The following is a 27,695-nucleotide window of genomic DNA, read 5'->3' as shown; positions in this document are numbered from 1 at the left end:
CCTGCACAAGCCTTTAAAAAATCTATTTCTCTTTCGTTTATAACAGGCAACTACTAAATGCATGTTTATAAATGCATTCACACACATGCGCATAATAAATATTTACCTAAATATTACCAGTGGCGTCTTCAGGTAGCGTGTCATATTACATCCGGTGATTTTCGCATAATTAAAGCACAACCGGGTTGAAACAGACTGCCCGGCTAGATTATACAAGAGGCGACACAGTCAGATTGTTGAGTCAGGTGAGGGAGTCATGCACTGTATACATTTCATATATCGATTTTATACAGAGATATTTGGCTTCAACCTGAACAACTCCACCCACACAGCGATTTTGTAATCTGTACCTTTACTACTTGCACGCACTTAATTGTCCACATTAAGGGTTAATCCACTGCTTTATCAAGTAAGGAATTTTTTCAGCGGTTTGTCATTAAATTCTACAGACCTGCATAGAACGTAATTGCTAACATTACCGGACAAAACGTTATATCTCACTTAAATGCAGCTAAAGACGATCGAGAATCACTACACAATTGTAATTGATCAGTTGTAAAAAAAAATGAAAGTACCTGTACGAACGTCTCATCGCGTGTTGCGTGTAATAAGGATTACATTGTGATAGATATTACTATGGAGATTAATTCCTTGCATATAACCATGATCTAAAGCATTAACATGGACACTGTATGAGATAGAATAGAAATAGTACGGGTTATATTGAGACCGTGGTCTTTAAACAAATGCTTTCTCAAACACATTTTCGACCTGAATTCATCCAACTTTAATTAGCATTATGACCAAATTAATTAAATCATTTCCAACTACCTATTTATTCCCGTCCTCGATTTTAAAAAAAATCTTGTTACTGTGAATACATCCAGCAATTTTCTATTGCACTTTTACTGAACGAAATGGTGTTTTATAGTTGCCGCTCTGCGTGATATTCCTGGTAATTAAAATTTATTGTACAAAAAAAAGTTGAATTAGCGGGTGTTATCTTCCTCAGATATTAATAATGAATCGATTAGTTTATTCCTTCACTCAAATATGTCCCAGTGTAAAAAAATAGTTCGATTACACGTTATAGCTCAGAACACAAGAGACCCCTGTCTCTTCTGTGCGCGGTTCCGATTGCTGGAGAGCAAGTTTGGCGGTGTTTGCAACATACTTAGAATTGTAAATTGCAATCCCGCGTTTAAGTGACAAAATAAAGAGTGCGCTAAATTTAACTGTTATATCTAGGCCTGCAAATTCATAAATAATATTTATAGTAACACTAATTGTGTATGTGTGTGGGAGGGGATACTTTGTATACATACTATCAAGTCTGCCAAGCTTCTGAAAATAGGAGTTTACTAGTTAAGAAGTATACCTTCCCTCGGAGATATTTGCCCCGTGCTTATTTCCTCTGCAGTGATGTATTTTATGAGATTAATTTTAGCAACAAAGAGGATTGCGCTGACACTCAACTGTCGGCAGGATTTGCAGGAGGGGTCCCGCACTGGACATAGGTTGTGACATAATCCTACTTTTAAAAAACTGAAGATTTTATTCCGACTCGCATTTACGAATTTATATCATGCTTTTGGAGTGAATTGCTCGAGTGTGCATTTCATTTGCAAATAGTTCTTTCATCATAATTATGTATTGTCTTGTCTCCTTCTTTAAAATGTTAATGCTTCCCCTTCGCAGGCTCCAGTGAAACTTTACTTAAGGGTTTACTCAAACACTGTCCATTGTGAAAAGGTCAGTTTTCTACAAAATTAATTATAGTAAAACATTTCCAATTAAAAAATCAATATATAGTAACAGTAAATCTCACCCAAAGAAGCACGGCGAATCTAATACAGAATTTGAAATGTCTTAAGGTCTGCACTGAGAACTCCATCCTCCAACCATCACCTCAGCCGTGTATCTACAGCCCCACCTTGGCGTTGTGTGTGCGTGTAATGCTGCACGATCTACATTTACTATATCTAGATACTAAACATTTGCTGTAAAGAGTTGTTACAACAAATGCAAACATACTCTAGCGATTCTCAGAAACTGAATTAGAAATGAACTGGTAGAATTTCTCGCTATGTGAAGTGCGTGTGGTAGGTACAGTCAGTGAAGAGGTGAATACTGACCATGTAGTAGTCTTCCAAAGAGCCTTCACCGGTTGTACAGCCCGAAACGTGGCGCCCTCAATGTGTCTCCCCCCTGAAGTTCAAAGACATTTAGTCTGACAGAGGGATAGAAACATGACATTAATATAACTAAACCCCCACCACACAATAGCCCAGGAATCTATTAGAACGTAGTTAACCAGATACTGAATAGAGAATTATTAACATAGATTTTGCTTTTTTGTTTTTTTCAAGACCCAAGTGATTCTTGGATTTTGTAACTGTTTCAATTAAACTAACCATAACTATACGAGCTACACTCTGAAAGATCTCAATTTACGCCGCAATTTTATTTTCATCCGTTTTTCTGTTGGTAAGCAATGTTTTTTTTAAATAGCAATTTCCTCCTTTTAACTTGCAGTACAATATTTAAAAGAGATAATTCCGACCACCTTTCTCGGTGCACTAAAATGTCCTAATTAAATACATTGGCTATATAAAACACCACACATAAAAGACGGATGGAAACGTGAAGCACTTACTGTGTTCAAACCCAGCTTCTTCCTCTCTCTCTCCCTCTCCCCCTCTCCCACTCTCTCTCAAACTACAGGATCCATTCCTTTTGAGGAAGAACTTGAAGAGAATCGGTCTGAGAAGACTATGCAAAGTTGCCGATTATTTTTTTCCTTCTTAAAATAACGCACATTAATTGAAACACTCAGGATTGTACTGGGTTTAAGGTAGGGAAAGAGGTGCTGAGGCTGCTATTTAGGAACAGAATAAAATGTCTGTTTAAATGTCCGGTTCTCAGCGCCAATTAGCTGTAGTGACTGTGTAGTCCAAACCCCACGTTTATTATTCCATAGCTCTAGCACCTGGTGTTAAATCACTGCTGTTATCCTGGACTATTCATTCAGCTAAAGCTATCGATAGCTTTAATTAATACTGTCATAACTGATGGGGGTTATTAGGACGCATTATTGAGTTAGGATAGCATGCCAATCTGTTCCCCTGCCACTACCAGTTGTGCTAAAGCTATATACTGTAAATCGGTCAAGTCTACTAACTGTTAATTAGCTTAACATGTAATTTTTATCGCGAGTAACTTGTGCACTGAATTAAAATTACTTTTTTGTGATAACTTGATTTTGTTTTGGTAAATTTCCACGACAGATCATCTGCAGATGAGTTCGAGAATTTTTTAAAGAAAAAATAATGTGATTTTTTTTAAGCAAACTGTCTTTACCGTGCAGATACTTCCCAAGTTTTAGAAGCGGGGTTCGTGCAAGTGGGAGAGGAATAAAGTGTGAAATGGCGTTAGGGAGGCAGAGATAATTGGTCTGATGGAGTTGAGGACAGATCGCGGCCAAATGATGAATATATTCAAACTTTTCCCTGCGTGATGGTGTCAGATTGAAGGCTCTGTGCGCATGTGCGAAGGTGTCCAAACTGACAATGCCAGGGAGATAGCGTGTGCGATTCTCTGAAATCACGACCAAACGCCGACAGACAACATGAGATCCAAGGCAAGGGCGAGAAAACTGGCCAAAAGTAGGTCCCTATTTTCTTCTCCTATCTCTCCGCACTTTTTTTTAGATCCTCTGTATAGGCTTCCAAAAGACCCTAAAAAAAAGCAACAACACCAGACGATCCGCTGTACACCCATGGTCTTTGTGAAGAAGCGGTCAGGAATGTATTTTCTCCTCCAGATGATGTCGGTGCGGTGGGGACGATTAGAATGATGTGCACCACGGGCTCGCAAAAAGGCTGGGGCGCAAGAACTTAAGACTTGAACGCTCTGGCCACAAGAGCGGCGCGGAGCTCTCTTTCTGCACAAGTTTCCCTACCTTGTTTATTTCTCTCATTCAAGAGAAACTTCCATGCCCCCCGCGTCTCGACCCGAGAGGTTGAGAAGTTGGAGAGAAAAAAACAAAAAAAATAAAATGAAAGTTGTTGAAGTTGACGAAAATATATGTAACTTTAAAAAAAACATATATATATTGGGCCATTGCAAAGTATAAACAGTTTTCCCAGAGTCTTAAATAGTGGGCGCTAGAGCACCGTTGAAGAGCTGGAAGCTGCTGGCCAACTGCTCGTCTCTGGTTGAAAGGGGGCAAAATATCTTGGGGGAGTCGGTTTAATAGACTGAGTACGATTAGGAGCCGAGCCGTACCGGGGTTTCTGAGAAACCGGGACTAATGTTTTGGGGGCTGCTTCGGGGAATTAACAGTGTCAATTTAGTGCGGGAGAGAATCGCACAGGACTTGCAGGGATCCGTTTGGAATAACACAGCTGACAAGTTTAAACTTTCAATTTAACCATGCCAGATCGTGAGACAGTGTTTTATGTGAAGGAAGTCTCGGATCTTGGAGGGAGCTTTTCAAATCGTTATGGTTTTTTAAAATATATTTTAATTTATAAATGCATTTTATTTTGACTCGTGGTGTGTCAAATGTTGGAGTAGCGCTGAATATTAATCTTTAACCCGTAGCCCGAAGAAAAGCATGTGTGTGTGTTTTAAATGCAATTATATTCACGTGTTAGGAGTTTAGACGTTTCTATGAGGCCGAATGTAGGTTAGATCTGTGCGGCTTTCGGTTGTTTGTTGGGTTTTTTAAAGGAGATAGGCCGTTCTGTAGTTGGGAAGTGTCTTTTTTGTTATGATCCACACTTTCTGTTTCCGCCTCTCTTACACGACCGCGTTGGTCAGTGTGAATGTGTGTGTGAGTCTGCCCTGCTCCTACTTTCAGTTTGAAGCCTCGCTTTTCTCGCCAGCTTCTTATTTTTCTCAAACTGTACGAAAGCGGGAACTATCAAACCTAATAGAAACCTGAAAAATAAAAGATGCAAAATATTTAACTTTTTAAGTTTGAATTGTCGGTAACTTTAACAATCACCACTGTATGCAGAAACACGTCTGTACATTCATATATAATATATATGTATATACATAATAATAGTGTTTATATATTTGTATACTTGATATTATATATTTATGTATTCTTGAAGTTTTTAATACATCTATGTCCTTAATTAATTGACATGACGATCCATTTACAAAAATGAAAGGAAATTAAAGTTTATTTTCTGGTATTTAGGTCAAGTTGAATTCCACATATACATATATATTTATATCACTCTATGCTGCACGGGCAGAATATAATCTGTTTTAAGTTATTCTCTGGAGAGGCTTCGTATCCAGTGATCCCTGATTTCATCTCCCTAATGAGAAGAATTAATTACTGAGGGCGCTTTTAAAATAGCCTGTTCATATGTGTGATTGCATTCTAAAGTTCCAGGGATGTGTGTGTATGTATGTGCGTGTATGTATATTATGTATATATATCAGATGTAAAAGTATTTATAAATATTTAACCGTCTCAATTAACCGCATTAATTAACAAATTGGCTAATGGACTTAAACACTTTTTTCTAGAAATTGGGTATAATTTTAGACCACAATTTATTTATATTGCAGTAGCTTTTGTTGCTTGCAAGTGGCGAAATTGTTTGATGAATGGCTGTGTCCCAGTATTTTTCTAAGTTGTTTTGTTTGTAAATAAATGTGTGTTTAGTCTGCGTGATATGGTCCCCGCTGAGCTCGGATTACTGATTATTACCATTAAAAAATGATGTGCAGTAAATGCCGGCTTCAGGCAGGGAGAAAAGTGTATTTAATTGAGTCAGGAGGTTTGATTACATTCATATGGGGCTCGCAACAAGAAATGGATTGATGGTGATTTTTTTTCAAAGGTAGTGTTATGTGTGTGTAGTAGTAGGGTGGGAGTTGAGGAAGGAAAACCACGGTCCCAAACAGCCGTATTAAACTGGGACTGGGTCGAACGCTTTTCAATGGAAGAATGCAGTACAACACACGTGTATAACATTACTTGTTCCCCGTGATAATATGTGCCTCCGCGCTATTAACTTTAACAATCCTCCAATATGATTTTCATGAAGGGGGTTGGGGGGGGGGGGGGAGATAGAAACCACAATTCAACTCAGGCCATAGCTAAAAATAAACAAATAGGATTGCCAGACACTACTGCAATAGCACTCAGCATGTGTATAACAGTGTAATTGTGCGTGGCCACACAGAAAGGCTGTTCTTTGCTTTTTACATATATGTAATGTCTGTACATATATGTGTGTATATAATATATGCGTATGTACACACACACATATATATACATATCAGACTTTATCATCTAAAATTCTTTCTTTGGGTCACGCCGGTTTATTTCTAAGGAAGTTTGATACCTCCGCCACACTTTTTTGAGTTTGTAATTTTTTTAATGAATAGATAGTTTGAATGATAGTTAAACAAGACAATTGAACACGGATGGGGAAATCGATGCTCGCTCGTTTAGCTATCATTGAAGGAATGAATCGGTGTTTTATTTGAGCAGATATTTAAGTTTCAACGCTCAGATGAACTTGAACAGCTGTAAACATTTCCACTCGGTAGGTTTAGGTTGAGGCACCTCAAGGAGACATGAGTTATTTTTCATGCTCTAGCACCGTGTATTTAAAGTGCACGCACACGCAGTCAAACTTGCACACCTGGAAGATTTACAACAAGGGGACCTTTAAGGTTTTAATGTCCTTTTAAACATTAGCGTGTTTATTTAATGGTGCGCTACCCTATTTCCAACTACCGGCTTGATCATTTCACAAAGTTTTTTGTGTTTTAAAAAAACAATCTCCTAACCAGTGGATCCTTTCTCTGTAGTTTCGGGACGATTTAAAACCGGGATCAGCGTTAATCTATCAAATATATGAAGGTATTTGTACGTCTTATTTTAAGAATAGAGTGAAACAGTTAAGTAATATAGGGGTTGTAATTACAATACGCCACTGTTTTATTATAGATTGGATTGTGAATTCAGAAAGAATTAGAACTGTACTGCACCAAGCAACCCCTGGTAAATTTCTCCCGACAGTTCTGGGTATTTTTTTAAATAGTAGATGGGAGTGCTAATTGCTAGCGTTTTATGTTTTGATGTTTAGAAGGTAATGGATTGTTTATTAAGACCAAGTAATTGAAACAGTAAACAAAGAAGTTGTGAAAGATTTTGATGTTTAACTGCTGCACGGGGGGAAAGTGGCCACGGTAATGGGTTTCCAATAAAGCAATTACTGCACCCGGGGGCTGAGCGGTCAGGATCAATGTGGACAGGACAGATTTCATATATAGGGGAGGGGAGCCAGTGATTAGAATGCTCTTAACTTGAAATCGAGTTGTTTGTCACAATAAGAGGAACTGACAAAACAGAAGGGGAGTTGGAAAAACAGTTCTCGATAATTAAGGTAAATTGGAATAGCACGTCTGATCAATGTGAACATTGACGACTTCAATAAAAGTTATCGAAAACTTTTTAAAGGTTTTTTTTTACAACTCTGAGTTATGCCAATATCCTAATTTATGGAGAACAGTTTTTCTTGCACGCTTGCAAGATAACTATTCAAGGGCATCCCATCACCTTCGAAAAGGGTTTTATTTATACACAGTGGAGATTAATACGTTTAATACTAAACGTTTGTCTCTGTGTACATACGGATATTAGATTAGGAAAATGACTGCCATTTATATATTTAGACACGTCAATCTATATGAAACATGTAGATTTAAAAAATCAATTGCACAATACACACGTATTATGAGCCTTTATATACTGGAACATGTTATATTTACATCAGCTGTGACCTTTTCCTCCTATTTTGTCTGCATTGTAAATTTATTTTAATAAACTGCTTTAAATGTCGTTTTTACTTTAAAAAGCATATTAATTTTTTAGCTAAATTCAGTCCTCGCCTATGTAGTAATTATGATTTCAAAACGTTTTGCAGAAAATATTTTACAAATTAGAGCTTTACAGAAGTTGCTGTGGTGTGAGGCTCAAATAAATTAAAATGCTTAGTAAACATTTTTTGAGTATGGGAATGTCTGGTTAGGAGGGAAATAGCTAACTTCAGGAGCTGTGTTGGTTGGCTTGTACAAGACACTGTCGGAAGAACGTTTGCGGTGTTCTGGCTGTATTCTGACTCCTCCCCCGGGCTAATCGCACCCCCCCCCCCCCCCCCCTTGCTTGATTTCCTTACAATAATCTGACTCGGCAATCAGACATTTTTCCGAGTTACAAGCGAGGAAATATGCTGCTATGGTAATCGGGTCAGAGTGCAGGGGAAAGAGGTTGGAGCCAGAGCGCGCTTTCTCTCTCTCTCTCTCACCATTTCTCACTGTTTTTCCCTCCATCCCTCACAGTTTCTCTGTTTCTCTCAGTTTTTCTCTCCCTTTCTCTCCCTCTCTCAGTTTCTCTCCCTCCCTGTTATTCTCTCTCTCATATATATCTTCAGTTTCTCTCTATGTGACTAACTATATCTCCCCTATCTCCCGCACACCATCTTCTTCCTCTCGCTCTTTTTCTCTCACACACATTGATTCTCTGCCTTTTACTATCTGTAGCACTCTTTTCTTCTCCTATCTTTGCCCATACCTCTTCATTGTTAGTATTTGTCTCTCACTCTCTCCCTTCTCTAGCAGAAACAGCTGATGCACCGCCCCGTGGTTCTCAAAAAAAATCACCACGAATTACCGTACATCACAGCGGCACTCCACAGCTTCCACTCTTCAGTCTTCACGTTGACTCCTGCAATCTTTCGCACTCCGCACAAATCAGCTCATAATCTCTCTCACACACACACAACTGACGGGAGGCGAAATTAAAGGGGCACAACTTTTTCAGTTTGCAAGTTTTTCCTACTTCGGGAGGGAAGGGGATGACTAAGATGTTATCAAATGCAATCAGTATAATTTTGCTATCTGTTGCTGCGATTTATGTGTTGCTAAACTCATACAGTACCGTGTACTGGAATCCAACTATGAATGAGAGAAATAGTGCTTGCATGCACATTTTCACAGTCACACACTGTCACAGTCCTGCACAAATACAATCACTCGGCACAAATACACACTTGCACAAACATACACTCTCACGGGCACATTTATGCACTGGACCACACACGTACACTCAGTCACAGACACACATACATATAGACACACTCTCATATACGCATAGTCACATAATACACTATATACACATACGCAAATCCTCTCATTCACTCACGCCTATTCAGACTCACACAAAACCTCACAGATACACACTGTAATACTCAGCCGCTCACACATGCTCGTAACCTGTGTATCACGCTCACACGTACACATCTAACACAAACTTTTAAGCGTGCTTCAATTTAGCTCTTCCTCCCATTTCTGAGAATATGCTAAGATTGAATTTCATGTGGAATTATTCGTATGGAAGCTAGTCGTTTTGGTCTGTTTGTTCTCAAACATCTACCACGCCTCTAACTTCACTATAATTATTCCGTGCACTAACTCTAGTCCATGTAATAGAGAGCGCTGGCTTTTTCTGTATCCTAATGATTGTATCTTAAGAGCACAATTTAGGAGTTGGCTATGTGCATAGGCACATTTTACATCGTTTATGGTGTTCTAGATTATTATAAATTTACACCTATTACAGTATATACGATACGTAAGTATTAAAAAACTACAAAAATATATAATTGTATAAACAGAGCATTTTTTTTACAAAAGTTTACAACACAAAAAGAGATAGAAAATAGAATTGTATAAACTACAAATACAAATTAGAAATACGAACAAAATGTATCTTTATATACATTTTGAAGTCGTACACATCCTTGTATTTCCCGTGCTGCAGGTATGATACAGTTTGATTTCTTCGTGGTGATCCGAGCTCTCAAAGGGACTCTCCGACTGGGTTGGGAGATTTTCACATCTATTTTTATGTATATTTTCTTTAAAAAAGTACTAAACAACGTTAAGAAGTTATCAACTCTCAGTTGTGCAGCATGACCCTCTCACGGCTGATTTATTTGATTAAATATTCTTTTACTTCTCGTAATTTTCAATTTATGAAATATTTCTTTGCATTGCCACAAATCGTTTTTAACAGGAACCCTGATCTTTGACAACCTAATAAACTTCGAATGAGGAAATATAGTCCAAGATTTTTTTAAATGAAGTCAGTTGTAAACAGACACTGTAATATCGAACGTAATTTCCTTACGCAAATATTCCACAATGCTGCGTAATTCATTCGGTTTGTGTGGGGGGAATAATGTGACTGAATTGCAGCTTTCATTGTACACATTGAGGTGAGTCTATGGGTTCTGTCAATCGGAGCACTGAAGGGAATAAGTAGGTTTTATATATTGTATATAATACGCACAAACATACTGAACCCTCAGCATCGCTTTTGCTCTCTCCCTTCTTTAAATTAAAAGCCCCCGTTTAATCTGTTAGGATTTCTCCCTTTCAGCCCAGCACCAGTTTAACCCCCGTCCCTGCACGCCTTCGTGTATTTTAGTGAGTGTGATTGGGCTACTAGCCAGCGCACTCTTCTCCGGTTAGATTTGTGGCAATCGGATGAACAGTTTGAGAGCAGACTTTGTTGATCATTTAATGCACCTGTTATGTCTTAACTTTCTCCATAACAGACATTTTTATAAAACTCCAAGTCCCTTTTATTGTTTATGCTCTAGCTATATCTATATATGTTTTATGTACAGCAGCGTGCAATACCTATCGCAAAGACATTCAAAATATATATCTCTTTAGCAACACATTTAATTGCACGTATATTTCACCAGCCAAGTCATCCTATCTCTGCCACTTTCCTCTTGTCACTATCAAACACCTGGGATGTTGTCACTCGGATTTTAGCCTTTTGTCCTCGTCTTGGGTACCTCCTGAGGTCAAGTGTGCACAGCCTAATGCAATGGGCATTGCAAACTAAACAGCTAGTCATGTGTTGCAGTGTCTACTTCTCCCAACATTTGCGCTAAATAAAACTCAATCCATTATATTCAGTGCTATTCCTGCAATACTGGCTGTATATCAGCACCCAGATAAATATTTTTTAGACAATAGTATGTCAATGTTGTAAAATAGAGTACATAAGTGTATATTATTTTTGCATTTGTGTAAAGATGCACCTTTATGTTTCCATACTCTCTCTCTCTGGGTCATCTAACTCCCTTTCTATTCAACACTAACGTTATATTTGATAACGCTGTAATTGTGTTATTGCTTACTAAAGACATGCTGGAGCTGGTAGCGCGTAATTCAATTCACTTCGTGTAGCAAAGCTTCAGAACTCAATGTCTGCCTCTGCAACTTTTACTCCATTAAATAATTAGACATCATTTCATTGTAACGAGTGATTGACTGAGCCTGTTCTCTCCCTCCCCTCTTTTATTACCAGATCTGCCTACTTGTGTTCAAAACACATACACAGAAATAGTCTGGAAAGTAAACGGGCTCTTGAGATTATTTAGGGAGGTAGGCTTTGCAAATTGTTGCCCTCCCACTTATTTATAGACGTTGGGTTGATTGCATAATTAATGTATTCAAAGATTGGTTCGGCAATTATAATATATATAAAATATATAGTAGCTGGGGGACTGGATTTGATTCTTCATAGACCGTTGTTGTGTTTTGTGGCTTTGATCTGAGAGGTGGTATTTTGGTTTGCACGCCCGTGTTCCTCTGTTTGTATTATTTGATATTCCCTGCAATGTCCCAATGTCAAATGCGCTGGGCCATAAACTACCTTCATCTGTGAGAACTTCGTGGGCTGGCGTTAAAACCGCGAAATGCAGGCTTGTTAAACCTATTTAGCAAAATGAGCTCCACAATTACACCGACGTAACTGAGAGGCAGAGAGCCTATCATTGCAACACAAGACTTAACAGCAATTCACAACGTAACATTTTAAATATGTAAAACAAAACGGAGCTGCTACAGTTCAATGTGATGGAAGGATTAGGTAAGAAATAAAAAAAATGGTAAAGCCCATTTCAGAATTGTGAAAACTAACGTATTCGGGCCTTTGCACTACAAACATACTTGCATTTGGCATCCTGTATGATACTTGTTGTATTGTTTATAGTCTTCCCAACTTTTTGTTTCGAATATGTGCGTTACCTGATCAACTTGTCAATTTCAGGCAGAGTTTTGTTAATTTCAAATCGACCTCCCTCGTCGTATCTCTGTGGCTGGGACTCCGTATTTAAAATACAACTTATTAAAACTTAAAACAATTTAACTTAAATAGGAGGGGTAGAATTTTTAAACAATTGCTACACACCATCTTAAAAGAAATTAAATGTTAGGACCACCCCCCAAACATAAATGAATAATAATCGAGAGATTGTTATGACCAGGCATTTTAAAAATAAATTCCGCTTCGTGATTCATTCCGGACCAGCTTGAGTCTGGATCTGTGAAGCTGAAGAGAAAATGTTCTGTCTGTAACCGTGTTTACGAGTTGAGCACCAATGGATGCGATCTGCATATTATGTTTAGCAAAGCGTATATCAGAGAGAAGTCTGAGTACTTGAATTGAGGATCTCATTCTTTTAACCTCAAACCATATCTAACTAATCGTCCCCCCCCCCTTCTGTTGACTTTATGTATTATTAAATCCTATCATAATTTGGACTCTTGCCTGTTGAGTATCAGAGTTGAATTCATGATTGGGAATAGAAGACTTCAGTTGGGAGGTGTGGTCCACATTGCTATCAAGCGGCACTTACTCACCAATAACCTGCTCAGTTTGGGTTCGCCAGGACCACTGGGCTCCAGACCTCATTACAGCCTTGGGACAAAAGAAGTGAATTCCTGAGGTGAGAGTGACTGTCTTGACATCAAGGTAGCTTTTGACCAAGTGTGGCATCAAGGAGCCCAAGTAAAATTAAAGTCAATGGGAATCAAGGGGAAAACTCTCCACTGGTTGGAGTCATACCTAACACACAGGGAGATGGTTGTGGTTGTTGGAGGACAATCATCTCAGCCCCAGGACATCGCTGCAGGAGTTCCTCAGGGCAGTGTCCTAGGCTCAACCACCTTCAGCTGCTTCATCAATGACCTTCCTTCCATCATAAGGTCAGAAGTGGGGATGTTTGCTGATGATTCAGTGTTCAGTTCCATTTGCAACTCTTCAGAAAATGAAGCAGTCCATGCCCGCATGCAGCAAGACCTGGACGACATTTAGGCTTGGGCTGATAAGTGGAAAGTAACATTTGTGCCACACAAGTGCCAAGCAATGACTATCTCCAACAAGCAATAGTCTAACCACCGCCCCATGACCTTCAACGGCATTATCATCGTTGAATCCCCCACCATCAACATCCTGGGGGTCACCATTGAGCAGAAACTTAACTGGACCAGCTACATAAATACTGTGGCAATAAGAGCAGTTCAGAGGTTGGGTATTCTGCAGTGAGTGACTCACCTCCTGACTCTCCAAAGCCTTTCCACCATCTAGAAGGCACAATCAGAAGTGTGATGGAATACTCTCCACTTGCCTGGATGAATGCAGCTCCAACAACACTCAAGAAGCTCATCACCATCCGGGACAAAGCAGCCCGCTTGATTGGCACCCCATCCACCACCTTAAAAAACATTCATTCCCTCCACCACTGGCACAGTGTGTACCATCTACAAGATGCAATGCGCCAAGGCTTCTTCGACAGCACCTTCCAAACCCGTGACCTCTACCACCTAGAAGGACAAGGGCAGCAGGCACATGGGAACCATCACCTGCAAGTTCCCCTCCAAGTTACACACCATCCTGACTTGGAATTATATTGCTGTTCCTTTATCGTTGCTGGGTCAAAATCCTGGAACTCCCTCCCTAATAGCACTGTGGGAGTACCTTCATCACACGGACTGCAGTGGTTCATGAAGGTGGCTCACCATCCCCTTCTCAAGGGCAATTGGGGATGGGCAATAAATGCTGGCCTTGCCAGCGACGCCCACATCCCATGAACGAATTAAAAAAAAATTAGCTCAGTTAGGTGTGAATAATGCAGTAATCTCCCTGGATCGCCAATCTATGGGGGTGCAGGGGAATTGTAGTGGCACACAAAAGCAAAATACTGCCGTGCTGGAAATCTGAAATAAAAACAGAAAATGCTGGAAATACTCAGCAGGTCAGGCAGCATCTGTGGAGAGAGAAACAGAGTTAACGTTTCAGCGGAGGTTAGATTTGGAGTAAATATTAATTTTACCCACCATTTATAATGGGTCATATTTTAATGTATTAAAAGAGCTTGCAGAATTAATGTGAGGGGAATGGGTTGGCAAGTCGAGGTATTTCATTTGTATCCCTGCTGTGCACACACTTTCAAACGTGCCCCAAAGGATTGAAATATGACACTGAGGCCTGTGTTCCTGAGTTGTTCCACCTTCTTTGGACTGCCTTATAGAAAGAAAGGACTTTGATGGTAGTCTACGATACTGACCTCCTATAGCAAAACTAAATATAACATTTTGGTGTGCTGTGCTAACAGGCTACTACTATGTGCTGGTAAGGGTTTCATATTGGAGTGTTCATGACTCCCTTACAAAGTGGACTGTTTAATTTTCTTTGAAAAAAAATCACAATTTAGCATGAACTAATTTCTTTGAAACTCATCACAAATACTATGGAAATGGAGAAATGTAACTTGTGACAGTGTTAAACTACAAAATGTTCTTATAAAATTGGTTTATCGTGTTTGTGACACACAGATTTCAAGCTACACAAAAGCAAAATACTATGGATGCTGGCGATCTGAAATAAAAACAGAACATGCTGGAAATACTCAGCAGGTCAGGCAGCATCTGTGGAGAAACAGAGTTAACGTTTCAGATCAATGACCTTTCAAGCTACTAGTGGACATCCCAAACATTTGTTTTAAAGCTATGATTGATAATGAAATGATGCTTCACTGGCAGCATCCTTCTGCATTTCAGCCACTGTAACCTACAATCCTCAGGGGAATGCTGCTTCATAGTGTGTACTATAACATTTTATTGAGAACCTAGGTGAGGGGCCAAGGCCTGTAGTATAGGACACCACTAATGTTCAGAGTAATAATAATATAATAATAATAATCAACTTTATTGTCATTGTTAGTGCACAAGTGCAGTACAACGAAATGTAGGCTTGCGGCTCCCGAGAGTGTACATTTTGATTAAGACATTTAACATTCAACATTCATTTGGCTTGTAATACATAAACATAAACATAGGAGAGAAAATAGGAATAGGTGGCACCAAACTTGGGGTTCAAATGTTGGGGCAGAGTTCAGCGGTCATCCTTGAGGAATTTAGATGCCCAAACTAAACATTCACCTAAGCCAAATCATTCCACTGCCAATGATCATCGATCTATAGGAGGTGCTGTAATTGAGAGGATAGAGAAAGTTAGAAGTTGTGCAATAATGCCTATTTCTGAGTCCTAATCATTGCTGCATTGTAGTAGGGAGGGCCAAAAATCAAAAGGGAAGGATGTCCTGAGACCACTGTTCCTGGTGGTTGGCTGAGAGGAGTATTGGCCTAGCTACCAGGACGTGCCCAGTATGGAGATATTAGGTGACTGGAGGAAAGAACAAAAATAGTGTGTGACCAGCTATTTAATCTGTTCCAGGCAGAGTTTGCAAACCTTATATTCTACAAATGGGTTTGTGAGCAATCTGTAAGTTAAGTTGAGACCTTGATCCCCTTCCCCTCTTTTAAATAAGCTGCACAAGTTTTGACTTTAAAAATAAGTTATTCATTTTGCCAGAGTTAAAAGCTCCACTCAACCCTCTGCGTGTTGAGTATTCTTGTAGAATTTTAAAACATTCTCATGCTTGCACTGTAGCACTTTTGTAAAACTGATGCTTTCAGTGCTGTGTCGAGCCGCTTTCAGCTCCTGCCCTCTCTACTTCAGCATTGGGCAGGAAAGCCAGTTAGAATTTGAAGATGACTCAGGGCAGAGAGTCAAATGCCCTGGACTAATTCCACCCATATATATATGAAAGGATGACAGTGAATGTGTTACAAGGTGGTTCTTGGTGGTTCATAAAGCAGGAGAACAGTTCACGATGCTATCAGAACCTGAGAAATTTATATCTCTTGGACTTGCTTACATTTTATATATATATATAAAAGCTCTACTTTCTACAATAAATATTCCTCTTAAACCAGTAAGAAAAAGCATCTCTTGCCACCGTCTTTTCTGAAGCCATTCAGCTGTTAGTGTGACCTTCCCAAATATACATTACTGAGGCTCTATACACAGAGAGGGTATAGGAAGGTTTGAAACTTGGGACTGCATTGCCTTGTGTGTGATTGTACAATAGTATGAATTTCTGTAATTGAGACTGGCAACAGCTGCAATGTCTCAGCTCCCTCAATAAAAATTGACAGAGTGTTAGACTGTCAGAAAAATTAGAGTGGTATTAAATTTGAGACCCATGAATGCCAGCAACTTAGCAAAAAGGTGAGAAAATCTTGTTGTTGAATTGACATGTTGTAGCTGCAACTCAACTATGCAAACTGCACAGGGCAATGGTTGGCATATGGGCACCAAACCAGCACTGAGCCTCCTGTCCCTTTGGTCATACTCTTCTGAATAGGATTTTCCACATTCAACATGTGTGTCATGTCTAAAGCAGTATTATTTTCCAACAAATTTGTAGTGAGATGTTGTCATACATCAACTGAGTGGAGCACCCAATGTCAGTGTTGGCCGTGACACTCACTGGAGGGAGGGGTACAGGCCTTTATATGGCAACTGATCAGAAAAAGTATATAGTAAGAGCTCCTTCAATTAATGGTTCAGTTGGTAAATTAATATATAAATTAGCCATACCAACTTGAAGGACCTGGGTTCAGATCTTGGTCTGTGCTGAGATGAGGTGTCAGTAAGGGCACTACACTTGGCCTTGGGTCCTAGGGAGGGAAAACTCTGAGTTCGTGCTCCTGATTGCTATCCACTACTTCTGCTGGAAAGTGTGCATATATGGGTGTCAGATGGGGACAGCATTGGGCTCAGCTGCCCATTATTGAACAGCTTTCTGATGCTCACAGTCTTCGCTTGCATATGAAGAATGGCTGTATGGGTGAGGTATCCGCAGTTAAGTAGTATCTATGGAACCATACCATCAGCAACAGTTACTATCTTCAGGAGAAAACTGGAACAGAGTAAGGTATAGTTATGTGTGTGGGTGTGACTATAATCTAAATGATAAGCAGCTCAATTTTCACACTTGAGGCTTCCCTGATGTATCAACAAGGTTAGCCAAGGAGTAGCTGAGCCATACAGACCAGAAATGTCCCAGGTTCAAATCCCAATCCAAATAGCTGATCTCAGGAAGTTGCAATGACCAAGGGTATGATAATTGGCCTCAGTGTCCCTTGGTTAGAGTGGGAGAAATCAGCTAAGTTTCTTGCAACGGATCACAATCCATTTGGAAGAACTTGTGTGTGGGTGTTGGGTGAGACTTAGATGATCCAAATTGTTGAAGTACCTCCTCGCACATGAATGATGGCTATTTGGGTACCAGAAGCCTCCCAACATCTGGGGAACCATACCCCTGCAAGGAGTCAGTGTCTTTAGGAGGGGAGAAAATTGGTGAGATTTAAAAAAATCCCTCTTGTGGGTTTGGTGCCATTAGAATTCCTCAGTGAGCGTTTGAGTTTTTATACATCTAGAGCAGAGAGGGAAATCCCTATTTATAACTCCACAAAAGAAAGTCTGATAATACTACATGTGTTGTCACATGATAAATTGTCCAAGACAAGATGTATTATTTATTATACTTCATCTAACACCCTGTTTTCCACTAAATACAAAGTCAACAGTTTTGGTGCAAAGTCAACCTATTGTATGCATCTGTGGCAAGTTTAAAAGTGAAGCTCGGTTCCTTTAACATATTTGTTCTGGAGTCAAGCTAATGCTATTTTTTCTTACACTAAACTCTTCTGGTTGCACATGATATTTCTAACTTTGGTGATGGAGGGGTTGCTAACTCAATTGCTTTGGTACTCAGCTTCTAGCCCAAAGGCTCACAGGCTGATTTTGAGACACATATTTAAAAAAAAATAGGAAGTCACGAGTAAGCCGGTAAAGTCAAGTAGAATTCTTTCACTTAAAGGTATTTTAGAGTTTTGGTCAAGAGTTGCCAAGGAAGCCAATTGAAGTGAACATTTTAAAATGGGTTCAAGAGTTATTAGGCTGTGTTTTTGGATAGAGAATGCATTCAAAAGCATGTTGAGATCTTTCAAAAAGGGACATGCTTGTTAGGCCTAACGCCTTTTAGCTGTTAAAATTTTTATGTTCTAGGAATTGTTCAGCATCAGTTGAGGGAAAGCTACCTCTTAGCTGGGTGGCTGCATGAAGCAGAAGCAAGAGTCATAGAGAAATTATGGAATCCGTGTCGGGAGAAGAGAGAGCTGAGGTAGTCTACCTTGTCCTGCTTGATTTTCACATCATTGTGGTGGAGAAGGAAATGTGATGGGGACTAACCTGTAACAAGAATAGAATGGAGAAACCATGGATTTCAACAAATATAATGAACTACTACAAAAGCAAAATACTGCGGATGCTGGAAATCTGAAATAAAAACAGAAAATGCTGGAAATACTCAGCAGGTCAGGCAGCGTCATTGGAGAGAGAAACAGAGTTAACGTTTCAGGTCGATGACCCTTCGTCAGAATTGGAAAAAGTTAGAGATGTAACAGATGTTTAAGCAAGTGCAGGGGTAGGGAAAGGGGGGAGGGGAGGAAAGAACAAAGGGATGGTCTGTAGTAGGATGGAAGGCAGGAGAGATTAAAAAACAAAAGGGTTGATGGTGCAAGGCAAAAGGAGATGGTAATGGGACAAGTTAAGAAACAAAAGATGAGTCTAGATGTAGTGTAAATGGGAATGGCAGAATCATCAACAGCTGCCATGTGAAAAAAAAATAGGGGCAGAGGTTATGGTCTGAAATTGTTGAACTCAATGTTGAGTCCAGAAGGTTATAAAGTGCCTAATTGAAAGATGAGGTGCTGTTCCTCGAGCTTACATTCAGCTTCGTTGGAACAGTAAGAGGCCGAGGACGGAGAGGTCAGAGTGGGAGTGGAGTGGAGGGTTAAAGTGACAGGCTACCGGAAGCTTGGGGTCACACTTACAGACTGAACGGAGGTGTTCTGAAAGCGGTCACCCAATCTGCGTTTGATCTCCCCAATGTAGAGGAGACTGCATCGTAAGAAGCGAATACAGTATACTAAATTGCAAGAAGTACAAGTAAATCGCTGTTTCACCTGGAAATAGTGTTTGGGGCCCTGGACAGTGGAAAGGGAGGAGGTAAAAGGGCAGATGTTGCATCTCCTGCACTTGCACAGGAAAGTGCCGTGGGAAGGGGAAGGGCTGTTTGATGGTGGGATCATGCTGGAGGTGGCAGAAATGGCAGAGGATGATACATTGAATGAGGAGGCTGGTGGGGTGAAAGGTGAGGACAAGGGGTACCCTATCGTGGTTCTGGGAGGGAGGGGAAGGAGTGGGAGCAGAAGTGCGGGAAATAGAATGGACACGGTTGAGGGCCATGTCAACTATGGTAGAGGGGAATCCTCAGTTGAGGAAAAAGGTAGACATATCGGCAGCACTAGTATGGAAGATGGCATCGTCAGAGCAGATGCGACGGAGACGGAGAGACTGGGAGAATGGAATAGAGTCCTTACAGGAAGCAGGGTGGGAGGAAGTGTAGCCCAAGTAGCTGTGGGAGTCAGTGGGTTATAGTGAATGTTTGTCAATAGCCTATCCCCAGAAATGGAGACAGAGAAGTCGAGGAAGGGAAGGGAAGAGCCAGAGATGGACCATGTGAAGGTGAGGGAAGGGTGGAAATTGGAAGCAAAGTGAATGAAATTTGTGATCCCACCACCAAATACATCTTCCCCTCCCCTCCCCTTTCAGCATTCCGAAGGGACCGCTCTCTCCGCGACACCCTGGTCCATTCCTCAATCACCCCCAACACCCCTTCCCACGGTACCTTCCTGTGCAAGCGCAGGAGATTTAACATCTGCCCTTTTACCTCCTCCCTTCTCACTGTCCAGGGCCCCAAACACTCCTTCCAGGTGCAACAGAGATGTACTTGTACTTCTTGCAATTTACTATACTGTATTTGCTGCTCACGATGCGGTCTCCTCTACATTGAGGAGACCAAACATAGATTGGGTGACCGTTTTCAGAACACCTCCGTTCAGTCCGTAAGCGTGACCATGAGCCTCCGGTCGCCTGTCACTTTAATTCGCCACTCCACTCCCACTCTGACCTCTCTGCCCTCAGCTCCTTACACTGTTCCAACGAAGCTGAACATAAGCTCAAGGAAAAGCACCTTATCTTTCGATTAGGTACTTTATAACCTTCTGGACTCAACATCGAGTTCAACCATTTCAGACTATAACCTCTGCCCCTATTATTTTTTTCACATGGCAGCTGTTGATGATTCTGCCATTCCCATTTACACTACATCTAGACTCATCTTTTGTTTCTTAATTTATCCCATTACCATCTCCTTTTTCCTTGCACCATCATCCCTTTTGTCTTTTAATCTCTTCTGCCTTCCATCCTATCACAGACCATCCCTTTGTTCTTTTCTTCCCTTTCCCCTTTCCCAGCCCCTGCACTTGCTTAAAAATCTGTTACATCTCTAACTTTTTCCAGTTCTGATGAAGGGTCATTGACCTGAAACATTAACTCTGTTTCTCTCTCCACAGATGCTGCCTGACCTGCTGAGTATTTCCAGCATTTTCTGTTTTTATTATATATAATATAATAATGACCTACTTGGGTGAAGAGGATAGTCTTTCAATTCTAGGGTGCCTGCATTGCTGGTGAGATCTGATTAGCACACTTCTGTTTGGGTAGATTATCATAAGCTTTGCATGGGTGGGCCCTGACTAGCTGCATGATGACTTTGTCACTCATGTGTTTTCAGAGCTTGATGAAAAAAATTAAATCGATGTGTCCAGTATTACCATGATGTAAGTCTGATGAATGTAGGCTTTCAAACTGGGGTCCTCTGACCCTAGAGATCCCAAAATCATCAGATTTCTGTCTGCCTGTTATGAAATTTATGTATTTTTATCTGTACATGTTGACTTGCTAACATTATTTCTAGTGTTGTAAACTAATAAATATAACATTGTTTTCCTTTTGGGTAGCTGACTGTCTTTCAGAAGTTAGGACAGATGGTCCTCAGGATTGTGTCAATAATTGCAGGGGGTACCTGAAAGTGTATTAATATTTGCAGTGGCTGTTCCCCCCGCCACCCCCCACCCCCAAAACCTCCACATACACATGTGCACACATACACACACAAATGTTTGAAAGCCACTGCTGTAGAAGGTTTTACAGATAATTATAATGATTATTATTAAAGGGATACAGTCTTCACTGAACTTACTAAGCACATGATGCAATGATGGCAATTACTTTACTCTAAATTATGGAACTTCTCAACTCCCTTAGTCTTTCTTCCATCTCTGATTGACGGCCTTTTAAAACCCAATTGATTAGCACTCAATTTATCCAATCTTTTTTCGTACTATTTTCAACCATCTTCCAGCCTCCTTTATGTGCACAGACTATGGCTTTTAGCCCTTCACTTAGGTTTGTCAATTTTTCTTTTAAGTGTTACAGTACCATTCTACAGTTGCGCACTTGCTGATCCCTTTACGTGACCCTTGAAGAAATTCCTTTTCCTGTATGTGTTTTATTTTGGAAGGTCTTTTCCTTGCTGCAGTGATGATATGTTTGGTGTTTAATGAATTTTCACTTTGCTTAATTCCATGATTAATATACTTGTGACCCCTGCAAAGAGATAATTTCAGTTATTGTAATATATTAGCATATGTCTTGTGATGTTGCTCGCAGTACTCACAGATGTGCTGTTTTGTGACTGGAAAATTATACTATGAAATGCACAATGTTTCAATCTGCTACTGAGATGAATCTGTATTTAATGTGGCCTTGTGTCTAATTGTTGTAAACTGGCACATCCTATGTTTAATTGCTGTTGGTGAGGAGAGCTTGTAGGTTAGTGGGTAGTTGTGGATTCCTGGCTCCAGGTCGGAAGAAAACAGCCTGAAATTTCAATTATTTTTTTCAATTTTAATTTTTTTCCTTCCCCCCCCCCTCCCCGTCACAATGTTTTTGATCCTTTTGAAACATGATGGTGTGCACTATGGTGTGTCCTGGCCAATATTTCGCCCTCAACCAACATAACAAAAACAGATTATCTGGTCATTATCACATTGCTGTTTGTGGGACCTTGCTGTGCGCAAATTGGCTGCTGCGTTTCCCACGTTACAACAGTGGCTCCACTTCAAAAGTACTTCATTGACTGTAAAGCGCTTTGAGACATCTGGTGGTCGTGAAAGGCGCTATAGAAATGCAAGTCCTTTTTCTTTTTTACTATATGCAAAACTTTTTTAAAAACATATTTACATTGATTATCTGAATGTTTTAAAGAAAATGAACCTAGAAATAATGCTGTGTGATATTAATATGTTTGTCTGAAATTATTTTGTCCACTATTTTAGCTGAGGTGTTAAAATAGAAATGATACTGTGTGGTATTACTGTATGAACATGCTAAATGTTTGCATGGTACTATCACACATGATATTTTTCTAGGCTATAGGTGTGGACGTAATCCTTATTGTAACATGACAATGCCCACCTTGTCAAAGGGCAATTGAACTTTTACTGTTGTGGTAATTGGTTCTACACATTATAGCTGGGTCAACCTCTCAAAGGAAGAGCAGAGACATTTTAATGTGCCAGCCTCAGTTGAATCTCTTTATTTTATATCAAATGTGTTTAATTATTGTAATTGTAGTAGCTTTTATAATTTATATCGTAAAGCTATCTAACTGGGATAATTTATCTTCATTTATAAAAGTTGTCATTCCCCTATGGCCACTCGATGGCTTGTGTTTGACTTCACTGGTACAGGCTTCAGTGGTTTCTCGCTAATATATAATTATATACTCCAGAATCCTCCTCCATATAAATGGAAGCATATTCACTCAGTGTCTCTGCGTGTCTTTCTGTCTCTCTTTGCCATCCAAAAAGCTTGCACTATCTCCAGGAAATGGCTTTCAGATTGTTCAACAGTTACACTAAATGTACTGCCCTCTGAACCATACAGACAGGAAGGTCCCAGGTTCGATACCCCAGTCTGTGCTCTGCTTGCCAATCTCAGCTGAGGCAGCAGAAAGGACCTCAGTTGGGTACCAGGGGGGAGGGGAAGAATATCAGTCAGAGTTGCTGCTGGAAAGAAAGAATAAAGAAAGACTTACATTTATATAGTGCCTTTCATGACCATCGGACATCCCAAAGCGCTTTACAGCCAATGAAGTACTTTTTGAAGTGTAGTCACTGTTGTAATATAGGAAATGCGTCAGCTAATTTGCACACAGCAAGCTCCCACAAACAACAATGTGATAATGACCAGATAATCTGTTTCTTTTTAGTGATGTTGATTGAGGGATAAATATTGGTTAGGACATCCGGAATAACTCCCCTGCTCTTCTTCGAAATAGTGCTATAGGATCTTTTATGTCCACCTGAGAGAGCAGACAGGGCCTCGGTTTAACGTCTCATCCGAAAGACGGCACCTCCGACAGTGCAGCACTCCCTCAGTACTGCACTGGAAAGAGCATTTGGGAGGACAAGAGCCAGCTCAGTTGGTTGAATAGCCTGTCCACACTTGGGCCTAGAAATTCAGTTGTTAGCACCAGCCGCTAGCGCCTTAGGAGGAGGAGAAGTGTGGCGCTAAGCGGCTAGCGCCCGGGCGCGGCGCGATCTGCGCCTCTCGCGAACTTCACTCAAGATTTAGCGGCAGCACTAAACCACAGCACCCGCTCAGCTGCGCACGCAGATCATGACATCATTTCATAGTGCAACGCACTTGGTGCGCCCCGAACCGGAACTTCAGTGGCGCCGCCCTTCTTTGCGCCTGGCGCCCCCAGCGACTGGTAGAGGGGAACGGTTCCCTGTCGCTGCGGGGCGCGGGGGGCACTATTTAAAGGGGACTCCTCCTGCATTATAAGTGGCAGCCATTTTGTGCCAATCCTTCTGTGTGAGAGACAGATATTTGGAGAGAGACAAAGGCAGAGAGCTTTCTGCTTTGACTCAGCGCTCGCACAGGTACTTCTGGCTTCAGGCCAGAGCTTTGCACTTGGATTTCACTTTCAGTGCCATAGCCTTGAGTCGCCACATATAATGGGGGCTGCAATGGGTGGAAACGTTGGCTTTCTGCATTGCATTCAAAGGGATCAGAGACGCCGTGAGAGAGTGCCAGTCATGGCCAGATGGAGTAGGGCCAACAGGCATCGGCACAGGAGGCCTTACCCACTCAGGGTATACCGCCAGCAGTTCTCATATCTGAACATGTCTGAGGAGCAGTGTGTTCGGAGGCTGCGATTGAGAAGGGAGGTGGTCACTGAGATCTGCCACCTGCTTCGCAGAGATCTGCAGCCACAGCTGAGGAGTAGGACGTCTCTGTCGGTGGCAGTGAAGGTGACGGTGGCTCTCAACTTCTATGCCACCGGCTCCTTCCAATCCGCTACTGGGGACATTGCCAACATCTCCCAGTTCGCGGTACATTGCTGCATCCGCCAGGTAAACAATGCCCTTTTCAGAAGGAGACGTCAGTACATCTCTTTCCCCATGACCCTGGACAAGCAGCAAGAGCGTGCAATGGGATTTGGAAGAATAGCGGGCTTCCCCATGGTCCAGGGCGTAGAACTGATGAACCAGCAATGGTCAGGCCTTGCTTCAGGGCTGCAGTGTGCAGGGCATGGCAGCCAAACAAGTCGACCCTCCCCCTTTAAGAGCTGACCGGCGCCAGCGTGTCTGCCTTCATTCAGAAACTCGCCACACCTGCGCTGCGCCCGCCCTCGGTGTTAGCGCCTCGGCACGCCGGCTTAGCGCCTTATGATAGTCGTGCATCGCCTGCTTTAGTGCAGCAGCAACCTCTTGGGGCGATGCAACTGAATATCGCCGAAGGTGGCGCTAAGTTGCGCCGGGCGCTAAATTTAGCGAACGGCCGGCTGTAGCGCCCCAAACGTGGCTGTACTGAATTTCTAGGCCTTGCTGTCTAGGCTCACACATGATGGACACTTGGGGGAGGTAGCAGAGGGTGGCCGGTGCCCGTGGAACTGTAACCCACCGTGAGTCAGCACCTTCAGGAGAAGAGAGGAGGAATAGATTGTAGGATTGAAAGTTGGAACTTGTTGTCTTCCAGGCACTTGTGAAGGTTATTACTTACTCCCTTGTTAGAGTCTCTATGCTGGGGAAAAGCTCCCTTTCCAATTGTGTGTAAATCAGCAATGAAAAAACATTACACATTTACTGTCAGTGGAACATCAAGAAACCATCTCCCAGCTTCCTTTGTGTGCACAGACTCTGTTGAGTGATATTAGCCAAATGTGGTCTCGGCACTTAAAAATGTCAAGAAGTATTTGTAGCCAGAGAGGGCAATACGTTCAACAAAAATAAAACATGCTTGCAAATGTTTTCTATGGTTCGGATTCTTTATTTCTTGCAAGCATTAAAAAGAAACATTTATTATTTCAGTCATGTGTAACTTTTAGCTCTTAATGTTGTTGGCAGTCTGTGGTTAAATGGTATTTTGCGTTATTGTATGGCTGGCTCAGTCTGTTATTGCTGCATAGCAGAGTATTGGATGGCTGCAGTAAGCTTTACTTGTGTAGATTAACATTGATGTTGGGGCTCCCCCACTGGCTGTGGGTTTATCCAGTGAGCAGATGAGATGTTCAGAATGTGAAGGCCTAAGGTTTGATCCCTGACCTGTGCTGAATTAGCTGATCTTCAGCCTAGTGGTAGGAGTGTTTGCATTTGGTCACGGCAGTCCGAGGAAGATTGAGAAAATGTGAGTCCATTTAAATTGCATCCAAACACAAACTTTTAAGAAAAAAGTTTTTCACTAAGGCCTGAAATGACAAATAAGCAATTCACTTGTCAGTACTCTTGTTTCAGAGTCACAAGGCTGTGGCTTTAAGTCCCACTCCAGAACTTGAGTATGTGGTCTCGGCTGACACTAGCTGCTGCATTGTCAGTCCCTCTTTCAGATGAGATATTAAATCAAGGCTCCGTCAACCCTGTCCTATTGGGCAATAAACATCCCATGAAAGAGTAGGGAGTTCTCCTGATGTCCTGGCCAACATTCCTCCATCAATCAACACCACCAAAATGCAAACTAACTAGTTGTTCGTCAGCTTGCTGTTTGTGGGATCTTGTTGTGCATAAAGTAGCTGCTGCATTTGCCTCCTTAACAACTATCAACTTAAGTTCAAAGTAATTCATTGTATGTGAAGTCCTCTGAGAGGTTTCTGAGAAATATGATTAGGTGCTGAGTAATGCAAGTCTCTTTTTAATTTAGAAGTGCGGCCTGATCACAACTGACACCATTTACTGCATAAAAAGGGGCCTCTTGCATCATCCACTTCACAACGGCAAAAACAACCTGTGAGCTAGCACCAGAAAAGTGACCATGTAATCTGCTGGATTGCTGTAAAAACCCAACTAATGTCCTTCATGGAGGGGAACTCCCTAGTCTGGCCTATATGTGGCTCATAGTCCCACACTATGTAGTTGACTCTTAATGCTCTCTGAGTAACTAGAGATAGACAATAAATAGACAAAGCCAGCATTGCCCACATCTAAAGAACAAAAATATACCAGCAACTGGCCATCTTGTTGAAAACAAACACAAGGATACATTTGAGCCTTTCAAGTTTGAATGTCCCACCAGGTTCAGTTGGTAGTTCCACTGCCTAATAAGGTACTGAACCATACAGATAGGGAAAGTCACAGGTTCTAAGCCTAGTCTGTGTCTCACCCAAGGCACTTGCAATCAGTTGGGATGGTGCTGCACTCGGTAGGGCAAAGATCAGCCAATGGTCCTGATCTTTGTACAGTGTCCCGTGGCTAGAAAGTGTGCATGTGTGGGTGTTGTGCGATGACAGAATTGGCCTTGGCTGTGATGTCCCCATCTCCCCATGTTCAAATAGTCTACCAACACTCCACTGGTCTACTCTCATGAGTGCTGCCAGTTAAATTATGAGGAAGAATGACAAAAATGTCTTGGAGGCTGATACTGGACTCTCATTGGTTTTGAACTAAGAAGAGTTAACTCTAATGTCACACTTCCTCAGATGGTTCGGTTCAATATTAAATCACCGCAAGTCTGTTGTACAGCAAAAATAAATATGTTTTGCAATTTACCGTATTTGTATTGTTTGATAATCCAATTTTCTGCCAACTGGTACTGAATTGTGGATTGCTTTGTACTGTGGATTGGCAGCTACTTTCAAGTGGGTTGAAGCTATCCCAAACCCATTTCCTGTAGGGCTCTTGCAGTTGGTACAAGATACTTGCAAGCTGGGTGAGATTCAAACCCAGGTCACAGAGGGTAAAGGAAAACGTGCTGATCCCCTGCCCAGTGCATTTTAGTGACATGAGGATGTGTTGGTGAATTGTTACTGGTGGAATTCTCTGAAAAGAAAATGTCTTAGTAAAAAACAAAACAACTGAATGGGATAGCAGGTGGATCAGCATCTGAAAGGCCAATGTTTGAGGAGTGACCCTTTGCCCACCAACACACTCCTAGTTCTGGTAATGTGCTGCACTGTTACACGCAGTCACAGGAC

At 41.2% G+C, this 27,695-nt stretch overlaps 1 protein-coding gene and 1 long non-coding RNA gene across 14 annotated transcripts in view; one reads left to right on the top strand and one right to left on the bottom strand.

Moving 5' to 3' along the window:
- LOC147100736 (uncharacterized) overlaps window positions 1-8,784 on the bottom strand; it is a 31,720-nt gene extending 22,936 nt beyond the window's left edge. The window contains exons 1-3 of one of the 11 annotated variants that reach the window (XR_015073547.1): window positions 8,716-8,784; window positions 2,136-2,230; window positions 576-668 (exon numbers count right to left, since the gene is read on the bottom strand). This is a non-coding gene — a long non-coding RNA (uncharacterized LOC147100736). Of the gene's footprint in view, window positions 1-575; window positions 689-1,828; window positions 2,106-2,135; window positions 2,231-2,656; window positions 3,333-3,360; window positions 3,468-8,715 lie in introns of those variants that run through there. The other 10 variants (XR_015073550.1, XR_015073546.1, XR_015073545.1 and 7 more) reach the window with 10 other exon arrangements.
- prdm16 (PR domain containing 16) overlaps window positions 3,550-27,695 on the top strand; it is a 963,872-nt gene continuing 939,726 nt past the window's right edge. For all 3 annotated transcript variants that reach the window (XM_085967282.1, XM_085967281.1, XM_085967280.1), the window contains exon 1: window positions 3,550-3,665. In XM_085967282.1, the coding sequence (XP_085823408.1) occupies window positions 3,629-3,665 (37 nt within the window). In that variant the 5' untranslated portion in view covers window positions 3,550-3,628. The remainder of the gene's footprint in view (window positions 3,666-27,695) is intronic.

Source organism: Somniosus microcephalus, chromosome 25, assembly GCF_052327205.1.
Source record: "Somniosus microcephalus isolate GS21.2 chromosome 25, FLI_Smic_1.0, whole genome shotgun sequence".
Taxonomy (NCBI): domain Eukaryota; kingdom Metazoa; phylum Chordata; class Chondrichthyes; order Squaliformes; family Somniosidae; genus Somniosus; species Somniosus microcephalus.
This window is presented reverse-complemented; position numbering and strand designations above follow the sequence as displayed.